The sequence below is a fragment of the Staurois parvus genome, unplaced genomic scaffold (assembly GCF_062004578.1).
Source record: "Staurois parvus isolate SC_StPar_1 unplaced genomic scaffold, SC_StPar_1.0 ptg000456l, whole genome shotgun sequence".
NCBI lineage: Eukaryota > Metazoa > Chordata > Amphibia > Anura > Ranidae > Staurois > Staurois parvus.
Genome location: NW_028318252.1, coordinates 36,354 through 55,000, shown reverse-complemented (window position 1 = coordinate 55,000; position 18,647 = coordinate 36,354). Strand labels below are relative to the sequence as shown.

Below are 18,647 nucleotides of genomic sequence, written 5' to 3'. Positions count from 1 at the left end.
AGGCACAGGGAGAACATGCAAACTCCAGGCAGGTGGTGCTGTGGCTGGGATTCGAAACAGTGACCCTAGTACTGCCAGGAGGAAGTGCTATCCATTTAGCCACTGTGCTGCGCATATATATATATATATATATATATATATGCCCCTCCTCCTCAAAAAACTACACTCCCTCGGCCTCAGAGATTCTGCTCTCTCCTGGCTCTCATCCTACCTGTCACAACGCTCCTTCAGCGTTACCTATAATGCTACCACCTCCCCCTCACTCCCCCTCTCTGTTGGGGTCCCTCAAGGCTCTGTCCTCGGGCCCCTTCTCTTCTCCATCTATACCTCCTCCCTTGGCCAACTCATACACTCTCACGGCTTCAACTACCACCTCTATGCCGACGACACACAAATCTATCTCTCAACCCCCCACCTCACCCCCTTGGTCTCAGCCCGAATCACACACCTACTGAGCGACATATCAGACTGGATGTCGCTCCACTTCCTTAAATTGAACCTCTCCAAAACCGAGTTTCTTGTCTTCCCCCCAGCCCGGACACCACCCCCCATTGACTTCTCCGTCACATCCAACAACGCCACCATCAAACCCGCCCAGCAGGCCAGAGTACTGGGTGTCATTCTGGACTCCAACCTATCCTTCCAGCCCCAAGTCCAATCTTTAACAAACTCGTGCAGACTCCACCTCCGCAACATCGCCAAAATCCGCACGTTCCTAACCCCAGAAACCACTAAACAGCTCATCCACTCCCTCATCATATCACGACTCGACTACTGCAACTCCCTCCTCACTGGCCTGCCTCGCCGCTGGCTATCCCCTCTTCAGTCCATCCTGAACACGGCTGCCAGACTCATTCACCTTTCCAACCGCTCTGTCTCCGCCACCCCCCTCTGCCAATCCCTCCACTGGCTTCCGATTGCGCAACGGATCAAATTCAAAATCCTAACGCTGACGTACAAAGCTGTCCACCATACTGCCCCGTACTACATCTCTGACCTAATATCCAAGTACCGCCCAGCACGCACACTCCGCTCCTCACAAGACCTCCTTCTCTCTAGTTCCCTGGTCTCCTCCTCCCATGCCCGCCTCCAGGACTTCTCCAGGGTGTCACCCATCCTCTGGAACTCCCTGCCCCAACCCATCAGATTATCACCTACTCTCCTCTCCTTTAGGCGCACCCTGAAAACCCATCTCTTCAGGGAAGCCTACCCCACCCCCTGCTAACTTGCCGACCTCCTTCACTCTTCCTACCACTCCATCCCCCACAGCTATCTCCTCCTGTGCCACCACCCCCTCCCTCCTAGATTGTAAGCTCGAAAGAGCAGGGCCCTCGATCCCCTCATGTTTTGCATTGTATTGGTATTGTTCTGTCACATGTTCTGTCTCCCTTTGTAATGTACAGCGCTGAGCGAACTATTGGCGCTTTATAAATACTGTATAATAATAATAATAATAATAAATATATATATAAAACACACACTGTACACATACATACACACCCTCTGTAAAGCCAAATTCACACTTAGAGGCAGCACAATGAGTCAATTTGGCTCTGCAGCATGCACATGTACAGTCAATAGGTAGCCTTTTCAATGTACTGTACACATTCGTTCTCACCATAGCACTGGGACGGCTTTACTGTCCAAGATAGTCTGCGCTGTGCTCCAGCTGAATCGCACAAACTGAGGGTATCCAAAGACAGGGTCAAGATGCCGAGCGAGCCATTCTTTGGTCTTTGGGTCTGTTAGAATACATATGTACAAAACATGAGCTGGAAAATCTCTGCCATCAAAGAGCAATCTTTCTTTTTCCTATCCAAGAACAAAAGTTTTATTAGAATACATCTTACTAGTCTTTTCTGGCGGTTTTGTACAATAGTATTAGTGATCCTGCTACGAACACACTTCCTGTCCTACTGTGGGACACTTGCCATATTGTATCTATGAAGGAGCAGCGTTGTCACCCTAAGGCAGGACTACAAAACGGATCTGCTTTCTCTTTCACCTTTACCATAAGGTGGTGGTGTTCTGTAGTTCCCAAATGTGTCCCTCTGCCTTGAAAAAAGGCATCCTACGAGGTTCCAAAATATCAGCCTGAGATGCCTGCTGCTTTATGTGAATATAAAAGGACAAGATGATCACTATACCAAGGTGTGTTAGTGAAGATGATTATTTTTCTGTCATCACTCTGGCTTCAGTTATACCATGCTTGTTCCAGGCTAGTGACTCAAACTATTGATGCCAGAGAACTAATATTTTCAGGATAGGTCAGCAATAATAGCATCCATATTTTGCTCAATAGAGGTTTCATTTAAAGTGAAAGAAAACCCTAACTATTCTTAAAAATGTCCCCCTCCCCCCTTCTCCTACCTATCCTGTATAAAAATAATCTGTAAACTTACCTAGTTTTAATCCGCTCCGGTGCAGTCACATGATCCTGCAGCTGTGGCTCAGGGAGCACTCAAAAGGTTGGGAATTCCAGGCATTGTCTGTGCTCCTTCCTCTCCCCTGCAGCAGCAGATGCTGAAACAGGGGAGTCAGAACTGTGGGATCACCTGACCAGACTGCAGCGGACTAAAGATAGGTATGTGGGTCCTCAATCCCCTCATGTTTTGCATTGTATTGGTATTGTTCTGTCACATGTTCTGTCCCCCTTTGTAATGTACAGCGCTGAGAGAACTATTGGCGCTTTATAAATACTGTATAATAATAATAATGTGCACACATATTTTTTTATACAGGTAAGGCAAGATAGGTAGAAGAAAGGGGAAGGGAACATTTTTAAAGCAGTAGTAAACTTTGAACCTACGAAAAAAAAAACCCACAATGCTTTCTTGCTGCAAGGTAAGGCATAATGGGCTAGTATGCATCTCATACTAGCACATTATGAAAGACTTACCTTAAAGCAGAGCTCCACCCAAAAGGGGACATTCCGCTTTAAAAGGACTGCTCCCCATTTAGGATTGACACCTTTGGGGGGCGGGGGTACCCGAATTTGACAGGTACCCGCTCCCACTTCCGGTCAGATCGCCTAGGCGATCAGAAGCGGAAGGTGTCCTCCCTCCCTGTAGTCTTTTGGGACATGTGACAGGTCCCAGAAGACTACAGGACCATTCATGAAGCGCAGTGCTACTCGCACATGCGCAGTGGGTATCTGGCTGTGAAGTCGCAAGCAGCACAGCCGGGTGCCCACACTGAAGATGCCGGCCTCCTGGAATACAGGACGGCCGGTGAAACGGGCTGCGGGGGACTCACCACGGGACAGGCAAGTGGCTGTTTTTTAAAAGTCAGCAGTTACAGTTTTTGTAGCTGTTGACTCTTATTTTTTGACAGCGTGGGTGGAACTCCGCTTTAAAACAAAGCCCCGCAGCAGCACATTATCACCACTGCAGTCTTCCTCCTGGGTTTGTGGGCTGTGGCTGCTTGAGTGGCTGAGCCGCGATGACGTCACTCCCGTGCATATGCGTGGGAGTCACAGCCACAGCACAGAGCTCTGAAGGAGCACATGCGCCGGTGAAGTCACCGGCTGCCAAACAAGAGAATATCTCCTATATGATGCAAGTGTAGGGAGATATGCACTTAACCTACAGGTAAGCTTTATTATAAGTTTACCTGTAGGTAAAAATCAAAATGAGATGTTTACTGCCACTTTAAGAATAGATACTGTTAAGCTGGCCATAGAGGAGTCTGTTTTTCTTTTTTCTTCATTCAACCAGAAGGTTGAACGAAAAAAAAAAAAAATTACATTTAACAGGGAAATTCTCCCTGCTGAGCTATTGTATTCTGACAATGGAGTGTCTTCCCTGCCTGATCAGAATACACTGATCAGTGCTGCTGGCTATAGCTGGCATCGAGCAGGGTAAATCCGACAAGATCTGTACAGCCACCCTGCCAATATATGGGCCGATCTTCATCCGGTCCCTGCTGAACCAGCCAATTTAGATCCATGCAAGGTTGGTTTTAGGCTTTAAGGATAATTTATTCAATAAAAAGTAAGGTTCCCCATTGTGTAACAAATGCTGCACCCCTGTCACTTCTACTGACACAATAAGTCAATGTTATCATACAATGTACTGGGGAGGGAAGACGAAGGAAACTGATGTAACAAACAGCCCAAGGTTATTGTCAGCATGTGTCTGTCTAAGAAGCATAAACACAGAATGGATGAAAAGGATACATTTGCAGCATCAGCACATTTTTCTGGTGGATAAACAAAATATTTATTCATTATATATGGAGATTACCATTCTGCCATGTGACAGAAGAATAATATGAATCCGCTCTGCTATTGGGTAGTCCTGTGTATACATGTGGGTGTATGTGTCTGCTGCAGTCAAGGATAGGAATGGGGGGTGCCTAATATTTTACCAGAAAAGTTCCCCAGACTAGGAGAATGGTGTTGTACAACAAGACAGACCTGTCCCATGAAATAAGCTGGCCATACATGGATCAAAATTCGTCCAGTTTTGCAGGAACAACTCGAATTTTGATCCATGAATGTACACAGTGGTTGTACAGAAGTCGATCAACCATTCAACTTCTATAGCAACCACCCTGTTGGATTTTCCCTGCTAGAGCCAGCAGCGCTGATCAGTGTATTCTAAATGGCAAAGTCCCACTGCTGTTGGAATACAATAGCTCAGCAGAGAAGACTCCCCCATCCACCTCAAATGTGTGGCTGGGGGAATTTTTTTTCATTCAAAAAGAAAATGACTAATGTATGGACTGCCTTAACTAACCATTGGGATAGCCAGAGCCGTACTCAGCATCAACTTCTCCTAGATCCTCGATGAACTTCCAGCCCTTAACCACACGGTCCCTGGCCACCTGCAGAGAAAACACAGGTCACTAAACTGCACAGACTACAGACTCACTGAGTGATGTGTATGAAAATTTCAAAATCCAACTATAATTGGAAGTGTTACTAAACCCCGGACCCTGCACTCACTATATCTGGTCTCCCCGGACCCTGCATTCACTATATCTGGTCTCCCCGGACCCTGCAGTCACTATATCCGGTCTCCCCGGACCCTGCAGTCACTATATCCGGTCTCCCCGGACCCTGCAGTCACTATATCCGGTCTCCCCGGACCCTGCAGTCACTATATCCGGTCTCCCCGGACCCTGCAGTCACTATATCCGGTCTCCCCAGGACCCTGCAGTCACTATATCCGGTCTCCCCAGGACCCTGCAGTCACTATATCCGGTCTCCCCAGGACCCTGCAGTCACTATATCCGGTCTCCCCAGGACCCTGCATTCACTATATCCGGTCTCCCAGGACCCTGCATTCACTATATCTGGTCTCCCAGGACCCTGCATTCACTATATCTGCTCTCCCCAGACCCTGCATTCACTATATCTGGTCTCCCTGGACCCTGCATTCACTATATCTGGACTCCCCAGGACCCTGCATTCACTATATCTGGTCTCCCCAGACCCTGCATTCACTATACCTAGTCTCCCCAGGACCCTGCATTCACTATATCCGGTCTCCTAGGACCCTGCATTCACTATATCTGGTCTCCCCAGACCCTGCATTCACTATACCTAGTCTCCCCAGGACCCTGCATTCACTATATCCGGTCTCCTAGGACCCTGCATTCACTATACCTAGTCTCCCCAGGACCCTGCATTCACTATATCCGGTCTCCTAGGACCCTGCATTCCCTCTATCTGGTCTCCCACAGTACACGGAAATGCAATTATTTTAGTAAATATAAACTGCTAAATACCTTTTCTCATCAGCAGTATATAGCAATCTTGTGAGTTCTATCAGTGTCCAGCACAGCACATGTCAAAGCTTGTGGGAGGAGTTTACATTCTGCTCTAGGAGGATGCAGAACCTCTGACCTCTGTCTGGACAATGCCGATTGGCCCTGTGCTGATCACATGCACTCTCCCAAGAGAGCATGTGCAGAGTGACTCCACAGGATATGTCTTATCAGGAGATAGGAAGGTGACACTGGAAGAAGGGGCGGATCAGAGAAGACCGGATCAAACAGCCGTTTTATACAATGCAGAGGATTAACCCCTTAGGTTCCACAGTGAGTATAACAAGCATTCTGTTGTGGGTTTAGAAACACTTTAATATATTGCAGCTTACTAGTTGCATGAATTTTTGCTTGACAGGGTTTTCTTCCCCCTTTTATTTTCACCTGGTGACCTAGCACACAACTTTCCTTCCCTTGGGTAGCTACACTCTGTCCTCCACTGTATCTACTGAGGGAGCAATGTTTACCACCCAGGCTGGATTTCAAAAATGTCTACTTTGTTCATTTTGTTAATTTCCATTAGAAATGGAAGTGACGAGCACATGGAATTTCTGACAGGACCAACAGGAATTTTCTGTGCTTGATAAAAACGTTCCTTGCCTAAAAAAAAAAAAAAAAAAAAAAAAAACTATTGCAGTCACCATATCTAATGTTGAGTTGGCTGCAATATATTATATTGTTGTTCCTGGTTGTAGATACCCTTCTCCTACCTATCCTGTAACAAAAAACAAAGTGTCAGTTAACTATATTTAGTCTTTCCACCCTGGAACAAAATGTTTCAGTATCAGATCTGCAAAATGCCAATTTTTACAGATGGAACAAACAACATTACATTGTCTCCCCCTGCTGTTCACCAGAGTAATTAGACCAAGCATACATGGACAGATTTCTAACACATCCCAATATGATCAAGTAGCGTAAAAAAAAAAAAAAAAAAAAAAAAAGCAATTGTCCACTTGTCTACCAGGCACTTTCACCCCCTTCCTGCCCAGGCCAATTTTCAGCTTTCGGCACGGTCGCACTTTGATGACAATTGCGCGGTCATGCAACACTGTACCCATATGAAATTTTTTAGCATTTGTTTGAGACAGATAGAGCTTTCTTTTGGTGGTATTTAATGGGTTTTTTACTTTTTGAGAAACAAAACCAAACACAACTGAAAATTGTTTTTTAAAAAAAGTTTTTTCCTTAGTTCCGGTTATAAAATTTTGTAAATGAGTAATTTTTCTCCTTCACTGATGTGCGCTAATGAGGCTGCAGTGATGGGCACTGATAGGCTGCAGTGATGGGCACTGATCAGGAGGCACTGATGGGCATTCACAGACATCACTGATGGGCACTAAAAAGGCAGTATGCATATATGATAGGCAGCACTGATAGGCAGCATTAACAGGCACTGTTAGGTGGCACTGAGGCGGCACTAACTGGCACCGATAGGCAGCTCAGATGGACACTGATATGCGGCATTGATGTGCACTGATAGGCACTGATATGTGGCATTGATGGACACGGACAGGTGGCACTGATGAGGCTACACTAATCATCAGGGCACGGATCATCAGTGTAGATGTCTCCTCTGAGGAATGTCGAATACTGGCTCTCCTCTCCTCATGAGTTGTCAGCGTGACAGCTCTTGAGGAGAGAAATGCCAATAACCGGCATTTCCTTATTTACATGTGATGAGCTGTGATTGGACACAGCTGATCACATGAGAGAACCAAAGTCATAGGCTTTCCACTGACCGGTGATCCGCTGTGTCCCAGGGACACAGCGCGCCACTGATCGTCGCACTGCGCGCCCCCGGGGGCGCACACACGTGGTTAGAGTGAGAGGACGTCATATGATGTCCTCCCAGAACATCGCCCATCATTTCATTATATGGCGGGCGGGAGGCAGTTAAGAGAATTTTAAGAGAATCTGACAGCTGTGTAAACATTTTTGAATGTTCTGCTTTGTTCTCCTGTGGTTTTAGGGCCAGTTCACACCAGAACATGGTGAGGGAGATCTGCGTTCCATGCCAGTTTCAAAACACACTGCAGTTGCAATCAGCAGCGGGTGTCAATGGTAGCTTAATGACAACCCAAACGCAGTTCGCAAACACAGTGCGTTTCCATGCACCAGATCACATGGTACATTAATACCGTGTGATCTGGTTCCTGTGCATCTTATATAGTAGCGCATACAGTACTTTTGGTGAAATCTGGACCGATTTCAGTCTATTCAAATGGGCTGAAATCACAATGAACCCAGATTGCATGTAAATCGCTTAAGAACACACAGCGCACTCCTGTCCAATTTATGGTGTGAACTGGCCCTTATGTTGTTTCCAAGGGCTCTGACAGAGTGAAGCACTCTTAGAAGGGGACTGAATCTGGGAGGGCCTTAGCCCCAAAGTCAGTGAAGCCAAGCCATTAAAGCAGAACTCTACCCAAAAAAAATAATAAATAAATGCAGGCTTTTAGTGCAGAAGAGACATGCTGCCTCCAGCCATCCAGGGGAATACGTCTCATCCATAGGAATGAATAGGGCGGTAGGATGCCTGAGCAGTAGGAAGAGGACCCTGTGGTCGAACGCTTTCTTTCCAAAGGCTGGGCAGGGTCGTGCAGCAAACATCACTGGAATAGGGAGGTATACTACCAGGCAAACTGTACTGGGATGGGGAGTGGAATTAAGGACAACTGTACTAAAAGTACAGTTCTTTCCAAACAGTCAACAAAGCTTCGGTCTGCTTGTGGACAGGAAATTGTCATTGTCTCTATGGTTTCTTTGCTGAACATGTGATCGCTATGAGGTTAAATATTTGTGCCCCATTGTAGTGGGTCTCCTGTGACATCAAACATCCCAAGTGCACTGACCGTATTCAGTCAGAATTGCCTTAGTTTAATTATCCTGTAACTAAAGATCTATATTAAAAAAGTGAAGCATTGCCATCTTGGATGGAATATGCTGAAAGGCTGAATTTGTAAGTAGTACCCTGTAAAATCTACCTTTTTTCCTGAATTCTTTTTGAAAAAGAGCATATGACATTGCCTATGTTCTCTTGCCTCAAAGCTGAATGTCAGCAGTGTGAGATCATCTAAGGCAGAGATCTCCGAACTTTCTACACAAAGGGACAGTTTACTAGTTTTCAGACTCTGGGGAAAGCCAAACTGTGGCCAGTAGGAGCAGAAAATGCTGCAGAGTCAGTAGGAATAAAACAATGCCTGTTGATCAGCAAGTTAAAAAATTACATAGTGCCTGTGATCAGTAGAAGGAGAAATATTGCCCCATCACTGGTAATAGAGGGAGGAATAACTGCTTATTATTGGTATTTGTGGGGGAAATAGTGCCCCATCAATGTTATCAGTGGAGGGAAGTGTGCCCCGTCGCTGGTGACAGTGGAAGGAATAGCGCCCCGTCGCTGGTGACAGTGGAAGGAATAGCGCCCCGTCGCTGGTGACAGTGGAAGGAATAGCGCCCCGTCGCTGGTGACAGTGGAAGGAATAGCGCCCCGTCGCTGGTGACAGTGGAAGGAATAGCGCCCCGTCGCTGGTGACAGTGGAAGGAATAGCGCCCCGTCGCTGGTGACAGTGGAAGGAATAGCGCCCCGTCGCTGGTGACAGTGGAAGGAATAGCGCCCCGTCGCTGGTGACAGTGGAAGGAATAGCGCCCCGTCGCTGGTGACAGTGGAAGGAATAGCGCCCCGTCGCTGGTGACAGTGGAAGGAATAGCGCCCCGTCGCTGGTGACAGTGGAAGGAATAGCGCCCCGTCGCTGGTGACAGTGGAAGGAATAGCGCCCCGTCGCTGGTGACAGTGGAAGGAATAGCGCCCCGTCGTTGGTGACAGTGGAAGGAATAGCGCCCCGTCGTTGGTGACAGTGGAAGGAATAGCGCCCCGTCGTTGGTGACAGTGGAAGGAATAGCGCCCCGTCGTTGGTGACAGTGGAAGGAATAGCGCCCCGTCGTTGGTGACAGTGGAAGGAATAGCGCCCCGTCGTTGGTGACAGTGGAAGGAATAGCGCCCCGTCGTTGGTGACAGTGGAAGGAATAGCGCCCCGTCGTTGGTGACAGTGGAAGGAATAGCGCCCCGTCGTTGGTGACAGTGGAAGGAATAGCGCCCCGTCGTTGGTGACAGTGGAAGGAATAGCGCCCCGTCGTTGGTGACAGTGGAAGGAATAGCGCCCCGTCGTTGGTGACAGTGGAAGGAATAGCGCCCCGTCGTTGGTGACAGTGGAAGGAATAGCGCCCCGTCGTTGGTGACAGTGGAAGGAATAGCGCCCCATCGCCGGTGACAGTGGAAGGAATAGCGCCCCATCGCCGGTGACAGTGGAAGGAATAGCGCCCCAACGCCGGTGACAGTGGAAGGAATAGCGCCCCATTGCCGGTGACAGTGGAAGGAATAGCGCCCTATTGCTGGTGACAGTGGAAGGAATAGCGCCCCATTGCTGGTGACAGTGGAAGGAATAGCGCCCCATTGCTGGTGACAGTGGAAGGAATAGCGCCCCATTGCTGGTGACAGTGGAAGGAATAGCGCCCCATTGCTGGTGACAGTGGAAGGAATAGCGCCCCATTGCTGGTGACAGTGGAATAGTGAAGGAATAGTGCCCTGTTATTTTTATAAGTTGGAGCAATAGTGCCCCATCATTGTTATCAGTGGGAGAAATAATGGCATAATTATTGGTGTCAGTGGGAGTAATAGGGTTTTATGATTTAAATCCGTGGGAAGAATTATACCCCAATGTTGGTGTCACTGAAAGGAATGGGGCTTCATTATTGGTGTAAGTGTGAGAAATAGTGCCCCATCATTGTTATCCGTGAGAGGAATAGGGTTTCATCATTTATATCCATGAAAAGAATTATCCCCCAATGTTGGCGTCATTGAAAGGAGTGGTGTCTCATTATTGGTGGCGGTGGAAGGAATAGTGCCTAGTATCAGTGCAAGAAATAGTGTCCAAAGGGTCAGATAAAAGCAAAGGGCAACATCCAGCCTGCAGTTTGGAGACCACCAATTTAAGACATGGTCCACTCATTCCTGCCTCTGATGAATTCTATTCTCATGAGAATTAATGTGGATTTCCTGAGGCTGCTGCTATGCTGCACATTCTTCTGAGGCGCTTTCTGGAGAGTAAGCTGTACCAGAGGCCCTATAGTGAAAGAATTCCTTGCCTTATCCATTCTGTGGATCTCTGCTTCCTCCGCCTCTCCTGCTGTGACTAAGGTTTGAAGATCTGACATGAGGAAAGAAAGCCCCCCAACTCCTTTTCTAAGATGGCCTGTGGAAAAGATCAGCTGCAAGCAGCCTACAAAGAAATACCAGTGACTAGTCTGCTGTCTTGTGCTTTTATTTTTTAGCATAGCTAACAACGTATAGTACATCCTCAGTTACACTTTTTGTAGTATTCAGAGCAATTTCACAACTCTTGTGTATCAACTCATGGGATTATTGTTGTGGGATTGGTCACATATGCTCTGTACATCTGCACAGATCTGCCGGAAAGTCAGTACTCCAAGATCTTCTGGCAAAAAGGACAAGTGGCCAAGTCCTTAACCCCTCACCTACAGGGCACTTATACCCCCTTCCTGCCCAGGCCAATTTCCAGCTTTCAGCGCTGTTGCACTTTGAATGACAATTGCGCAGTCATGCAATACTGTACCTATATGAAAGTTTTATCATTTTTTTTGGGACAGAGCTTTATTTTGTGGTATTTAATCACATCTGGGTTTTTAATTTTTTCTCAAACAAACCAAAAACCACAGAAAAGTTTGAAAAAAAAAGTTTTTTTCTTAGTTTTTGTTATAATATTTTGTAAATAAGTGATTTTTCTCCTTCAATAATGTACGCTAATGAGGCTGCACTGATGGGCATTGATAGGTGGCACTGGTAGGTGGCATTGACAGGCATCACTGAAAGGCAGCACTCATATATAGCACTGATGTACACTGATAGGTGGCACTGACAGGCATTGATAGGTGGCACTGACAGGTAGCACTGAAAGGCAGCTCAGATGGGCACTTATATGTGGCATTGATGTGGCACTGATGAGCACTGAGAGCTGGCACTGATAGGCACTGGCAGGTGGCATGGATGAGCACTGATAGGTGGCACTGCTGGGGCTACACTGATCATCAGTGCCCTGATGATCAGCGTAGATGTCCCCTCCGAGGAATGCTGATTACCGGCTCTCCTCTCCTCTGTCAGCGTGACAGCTCGTGGGGAGAGAAATGCAGATAACCAGCATGCCCTGTTTACATGTGATCAGCTGTGATTGGACACAGCTGATCACATGACCGAGATGACATCTTCGGCTCTTTCCATGGACCGGTGATCCACTGTGTCCGAGGGACACAGCGCACCTCTGATCGCCGTGCGGTTAGAATGGAAGGATGTCATAGGACGTCCTCCCAGAACGAGAGAACCACCTTGCGTCTGTCATATTACTATATGGTGGGCGGGAGGTGGTTAACATTGGTTCCACATCAGGGTCCCAGAAGGGAAGATGTCAAAGGATATCCAGTTATTCCAGGAAATCATGCAAGCTGAGTACAGTTAAAGTGTTAATAAACCCACAACAGTAAAAATCAGTCTATATATGCAGTAAAACATGCTTGTTATACTCACTGTGGAACCTAAGGGGTTAATCCACCATATTGTGTAAAAAAAAGCTGGTTGATCCTGTCTTCTCTGATTCTCCCCTTCTTTTACTGTCTCCAATCTATCTGCCATAGTACAGAGCAGCAGTGGCAAGTCTGCACATGCTCTGTGTGGTGTATATTGCAAAAAAAAAAAAAAAAATTTCTTTTTTGAGAGGGTACATGTGATCGGCACAGGGCCAATTCACGCTGTCTGGACAGAAGGTTAGGGGTCATGCAGTCTCATAGGACAGTCAAAGGAGAATGAAATCAGTGATGAATCAGTGCTCGGCTGGATATCAAATACAAGATGAATCAGTGCTTGACTGGACATCAATTGAAGTTCCAAGACTACTATATACTGCTGACAAGAAAAGGTATTTAGCAGTTTATATCTACTAAAATAATTGCATTTCCAGGTTCTGTGTACTGTAGGAGACCAGATAAGGTGAATGCAGGGTCCAGGGAGACCAGATATAGTGAATGCAGGGTCCTGGGTTTAGTAACACTTGAAATATTATGACGACAATATACCGTATTTTTCGCTCCATAAGACGCACTTTTTTTCCCCCTACAAAATGGGGAAAATTTCTGAGCGAATATGGAGCGGCTGGCCCGGAATTCCGTGTTAGAATACCAGGCCGGCCGCTCGGCTCTTCTGTGCTCATCGGTCCTACCTGTTCCTTGGTCCAGCACTGTCCTCACAGTCTTCTCTCCCTGGCGCCAGCATCTTTAGTGTGGGCACCTGGCTGTGACAGCTTGCGACTTCACAGCCGGGTGCCCACTGCGCATGCACGAGAAGCGCTGCGCTTTGTGAATGGTCCGGCAGTCTTCTGGGACCTGTCACGTGTCCCAGAAGATGGGGAGGGAGGACAATGCCACAGAAGTGGGAGCGGGTACCTGTCAAATTCGGGTACCACTCCCCCCCTCCTCTGCTCCCCAAAGGTCCGCAGTCTCTGGTCATCCCCTGTACTATAAGTCCGCAGTCTCTGGTCATCCACTGTACTATATGTCCGCAGTCTCTGGTCATCCCCTGTACTATATGTCCGCAGTCTCTGGTCATCCCCTGTACTATATGTCCGCAGTCTCTGGTCATCCCCTGTACTATATGTCCGCAGTCTCTGGTCATCTTCTGTACTATGTGTCCGCAGTCTCTGGTCATCTCCTGTACTATGTGTCCGCAGTCTCTGGTCATCTCCTGTACTATATGTCCGCAGTCTCTGGTCATCCCCTGTACTATATGTCCGCAGTCTCTGGTCATCCCCTGTACTGTGTCCGCAGTCTCTGGTCATCTCCTGTACTGTGTCCGCAGTCTCTGGTCATCCCCTGGACTAACTCCCTGGTCTCCTCCTCCCACGCCCGACTGCAGGACTTCCCCCATCCTCTGGAACGCTCTACCCCAATCCATCAGACTGTCACCTACCCTCCTCACCTTCAGGCACACCCTGAAAACCCATATCTTCAGGGAAGCCTACCCCGCCCTCAACTAACAGCCGATCTCCTCCACTCCATCCCCCACAGCCACTTCCTCCTGTACCACTATCCCCTCCCTCCTAGATTGTAAGCTCGAAAGAGCAGGGCCCTCGAACCCCTCGTGTATTGTATTGTTACTGTATTGTCTCATGTACTGTCCCCCACTATAATGTACAGCGTTGAGCAAACCTTTTGCCGCTATATAAATCCTGTATTATAATAATAATAATAATAATAATATGTCCGCAGTCCATATTTTTTTCCTTGTTTTCCTCCTCTAAAACCTAAGTGTGTCTTATAGAGCGAAAAATACGGTAAATCTTTTTTAATGGAAAATTGCCTACCACACAATAGTATTGATATGGTCACATCTGGACACAAATTCTCACCTTTGCACAGATACTAGCAGCACTAACTACAGGAAACAAAGAATCAGCTTTGGGCTTCACAGTCACGTCCAGCCCAGGGAACCGCTGCTTTAGCTTCTCTTGATACTTCTCAGCAGGACCCACAGTATCCACAAATATCTGCAACGACCAACAATACACAAACAGAAGATGGGAATAGTACATCAGATGAGATTCAAAAGTCCCAACACAGCTGATTTTTTTTTTCAAATATGCAGTACATGTGACCAGCATAATGTAACACCTATAACTAATGTTAAAACAACACCGGGAAAATAAAAACAAATGATGCAAGTGTTCATTACATAGAAAAGGCATCTCTTCTGGTGCAGGTAAGGTAAGTACGCAAGCCTACTTTTGTATAAACCGCCTGTAATCTCCTGTACAGCAGATCCCCCATAAAAGGCAGGAAAACAAGTACTAGAAGCCAATTGTGTATCCCTGCAATGTACAAATCACAAAAGGAATAAAGAGCACAGGGATGACTTTATCATTATCCTTTGTGTCTAACGGATTGCCTCAAGTTCAGATTTAACATTTCACACCTCTTGGATTTGTATACAAAATGTATACATTACAATCAGGGTGGATAAAAATCAATGATTTAAAAAAAAAAAAAAAATCGGATTTTTTTTATTTAAATCAGATTTTTTTTAATAAAATGCTTTTTGAGGAAAATATATTACCATCCAAGGGTTATTCCATCATGAAATAAAGATTAGTTTTTTAATTATGTAGAATAAGGCTGTATAGGTTTAATGTTTTTGGTAAATAAATTCCATGAATCCATTCACAATGTCATGCTCTTCCAGAGGTTTTTGTAGGATTATTGGGCAGTTTCTCTGCCTACAAGATATTATCACAGATGATTGGTTTACTTTTGCAGTTCTCAAAACTGAATTGGACTCAGCGGAGATCACATGCCTCTTCTTCACAGCAAAAATGTTATAACATGAACAGAGTTAAGAAAAAGACCTTCATCCTAACTTCTACAAACCTATGAATACAGAATCAACCCCTTCACTGCTAAGTTTCAAGAAGTTCAGTGAATAGAATAGAAACAATATTTTTCTGATTGTTTGGAGTGGAATAGATCTGCACAAGAAGAAAGTGACACTAAGTGTGAGGAGGAAGGGGCTGACAGTCTAAGTTTCTTAATATATATATATTCTGTTTAGCCAAATTAGTGAACAAACATGGATGTTTAAGCCAATCACATATGCTGGAATGTTATTGTTTCAGTTGAATAAATCTATTTAAATTGTTATTATTAAGGTAATGATTATTTTTCTCCTTCCTAAGTACAACAGAAAAGTTGTCCAAATATGAATGATTAACCTATTAAACTGGGGATAAAAATACTAATATGAAAAGTTGTTATTCTAAAAATCTTCATCTACTTGCATATTAAAGTTATATCAGCAAGAATTAGTCTTTATGTAGAAAACTAGGATTTACATCAAGCCTTACTGACTAGTGATTTAAATCGTGATTTAAATCATGATTTAAATCAGTTTGATTTAAATCAAATCCACCCTGATTACATTGCAGCCACACATGTTCATTTTATATTCACTTTGTGCATCCTGCTCAGTAGTGTCAGGCTGGCAGCACTGCTTCTAATTATGGGGAAGTGGCTGACAATTATCATCCTCCAAGTAGACACCACTGCATCACCCATTTCACAAAGCCTACCTACTGAACTACAAAAGTGTTGAAAGGAGGAGTTTCAGGAGGCGGGGTCAGTACAGGAAGCAGTGATTGCATTGCAGGCAACAAGGTACTATGGGATATGTAGTCCTTAGAAACGGAGGACAAGCTGCAAAGCATGCAGGGGAATCCAGGAAGGAGGCCATCAGACTGGCAATACTCACAACATGAAAGGAGGTTTTTCAACTAATGTGGCTATAAGGCCTAACCATTCTCTACCCTAACGCATTCCTTGCATTAAGGTAAAAAAAATGTTTAGGCATCAGTATCCTCCCCCCCCCCCCCCTTTTTTTTACCTGATCCCTCATTCAACCCTGCAATGTGCATGTCTGCAGATTTCCTCACCCCTCAGTTCCAGATCTGACTGGCTTTGCTGGGGAACTGGAAGCCATTGGCTACCACTGCTGTCAATCAAAGTCAGTGGGGAGGGAACAGGGGCAGAGCCATAAGTCCCGCTGTCTGTGTCAATGGACGCATACAGCAGGGCTCAGGAGGAAGCCCACACAAGTGCCCCCATAGGATGTGGCTTCCCATGAGAAGGAGAGAGGAGGATCCAGGAGCACCCACAGGGAAGCGGAAAAGAGGCGGTTCGGGGTCGCTCTGTGCAATTTCATTGCACAAAGCAGGTAAATATGAACCGGTTCGTTATTTTGTTTTTGTTTTGTTTTAAAAATGTACGGTTACAACTACTTTAAAAGCTTATACTGGAACGTCAGATATAACAATTGTTTGCATTGTTTTTACAATGCTGATGTTCTAGAACAGTGGTTCTCAACCTTCCTAATGCCGTGACCCTTTAATACAGTTCCTCATGTTGTGGTGACCCCCAACCATAAAATTATTTACCCAGTAATTAGAATTCATGAGTGTCGTTTTACCTCCAATACTGCTGCTTTCAACACAGTAGCTGCTTTCAACACAGCAGCTGCTTTGTACACAGTAGCTGTTCTTTACACATCGGAAATATGTGTTTTCTGATGGTCTTAGGGGACCCCTGTGAAAGGGTCGTTCGACCCCCAAAGGGGTCGCGACCCACAGGTTGAGAACCACTGATCTAAAAGGAAAATGTATGCAGTGAGCACAGATCATCTATAACATAGCAAAAGAAGTTATTTTGTCCACCTTCTGTAGTTCGCCTTTATATAAATCAGTCATAAATGTTTTTTTTGCATAAAATACATACGAAGGCGTTCATACTTGTCATTCACTTGTTCCGAATATTAACTACACCATCTCCAAGTTCACAGAACTGTTTTTCCTCACCACCAGTTATACATACCTCAGTCACCTGTACCCCATTATCCAGGGCATGTTGAACGAGACCTATGGCTGTGTCATGGGACAAGGCATTCAGATTGTATTTTGCCCTGGAAGTAAAAGAACAAGGGTAAAATAACTGTAGCGGCAAAATTAAGGGTTAAAGTTTGATAACAGCCCCCTATGCACTAAATTTAAAGTGTTCCCAAGTGTATGCTACCTAGTAGCGCAGATTGCAGTGAAGTACAACAGATCACAATCTATTTAAACCCTTAGCCCTGGTTCACATCTATGCGGCCGTGTGGACCGCGTTTTGCACAGGCACGAGAGCCCATTCATTTGAATGGACTCCCGTGCCCCGTAGGGAAGAAGTCCCTGCACTTCTTCCGAAAACGCAACACGCACGGGAACCTCGCTTCCCAGTACGGTTGCGTTTTTCAGTGCGGGCGGCAAGCCGTTAGAACTAATGGCACCCCACATTTCTCTTTGCGGGTGCACGGATTTTCGTGCGGATCCGCAGCGGTATCACCCGCACAGATGTGAACCTAACCTTAATGCCTGAAGGGAAAACAAATCTTAATGCCTCAACGCGGTTTTGCAACTTTGGCATATGTTTGCAAATATGTACATATCACAACTAAAAGTGTACCCACCGTTTTTTCAGGATGAATTGGGTCTTTGTTTGGTGGTTAACTAGTTATGCATATCTTCTGGTTATTTTTAGAGGGGGTGGGGGGTTGTGTTTTTGTTTTTTGCTATATTGAGCCAGGTTTACTTTGATTTAAAAAAATAAAAAAAAATTTAAATTAAAAAAATTTAGCTGTACATTTCTTTCCCCTACCATGACCCCGCTACCAAAGCAAATCAAATTCTGCTGCTCCTCATGTTTGCAATGATACATATATATTTGTTGTCTGTACTCAAAGTAGGGTCACGAAATACTAACCATGACCTTTGTTTGTTCTGGTCCCCAACTCATATCAAGCCACTTTTTTTCGTTTTTTTTTTTTTTTAAACACACAGACTGTTTTTTGTTTACATTCTTCTCCTTTGGCTAGGAGAAAAAAATACATTAAGGCTAGGCTCACAACTGTGTGTGTTTCCCACCCCATGTTCAAAATGAACTGCAGCTGCGATCTGCAACAGGTGTCAAAGTTAAGTTAACCCCTTGGCGCCGGCGCCACCTGGCCCTTTAAGGGTTTCAGAAGCCGGGAGTTTAAGGTCATGTGACCGCCATGATTCGCCGTCACATGATCGGGAAAGGTCCCGATTGAAAGAGGAGATTGGGACCTTTCCGTGAGTACTGGACATGTGTGCTGGGAACGCGCGTGCTCTCAGCACATATGTTTTTCTTAATTGCACGCAAACGTGCGGCCACTCAGTGTGAAGGCCCAGACGCTGGAAGGCTGCACATTTGTG

General features: G+C 45.7%; 1 protein-coding gene across 1 annotated transcript in view; it reads right to left on the bottom strand.

Annotated features, from left to right (window-relative positions):
- RNASEH2A (ribonuclease H2 subunit A) overlaps positions 1 to 18,647 on the bottom strand; it is a 41,518-nt gene that overhangs the window by 8,200 nt on the left and 14,671 nt on the right. Inside the window, exons 4-7 of the mRNA XM_089688819.1 lie at positions 17,251 to 17,338; positions 14,244 to 14,381; positions 4,740 to 4,827; positions 1,619 to 1,742 (exon numbers count right to left, since the gene is read on the bottom strand). Coding sequence (XP_089544945.1) covers positions 1,619 to 1,742; positions 4,740 to 4,827; positions 14,244 to 14,381; positions 17,251 to 17,338 — 438 coding nt within the window. The remainder of the gene's footprint in view (positions 1 to 1,618; positions 1,743 to 4,739; positions 4,828 to 14,243; positions 14,382 to 17,250; positions 17,339 to 18,647) is intronic.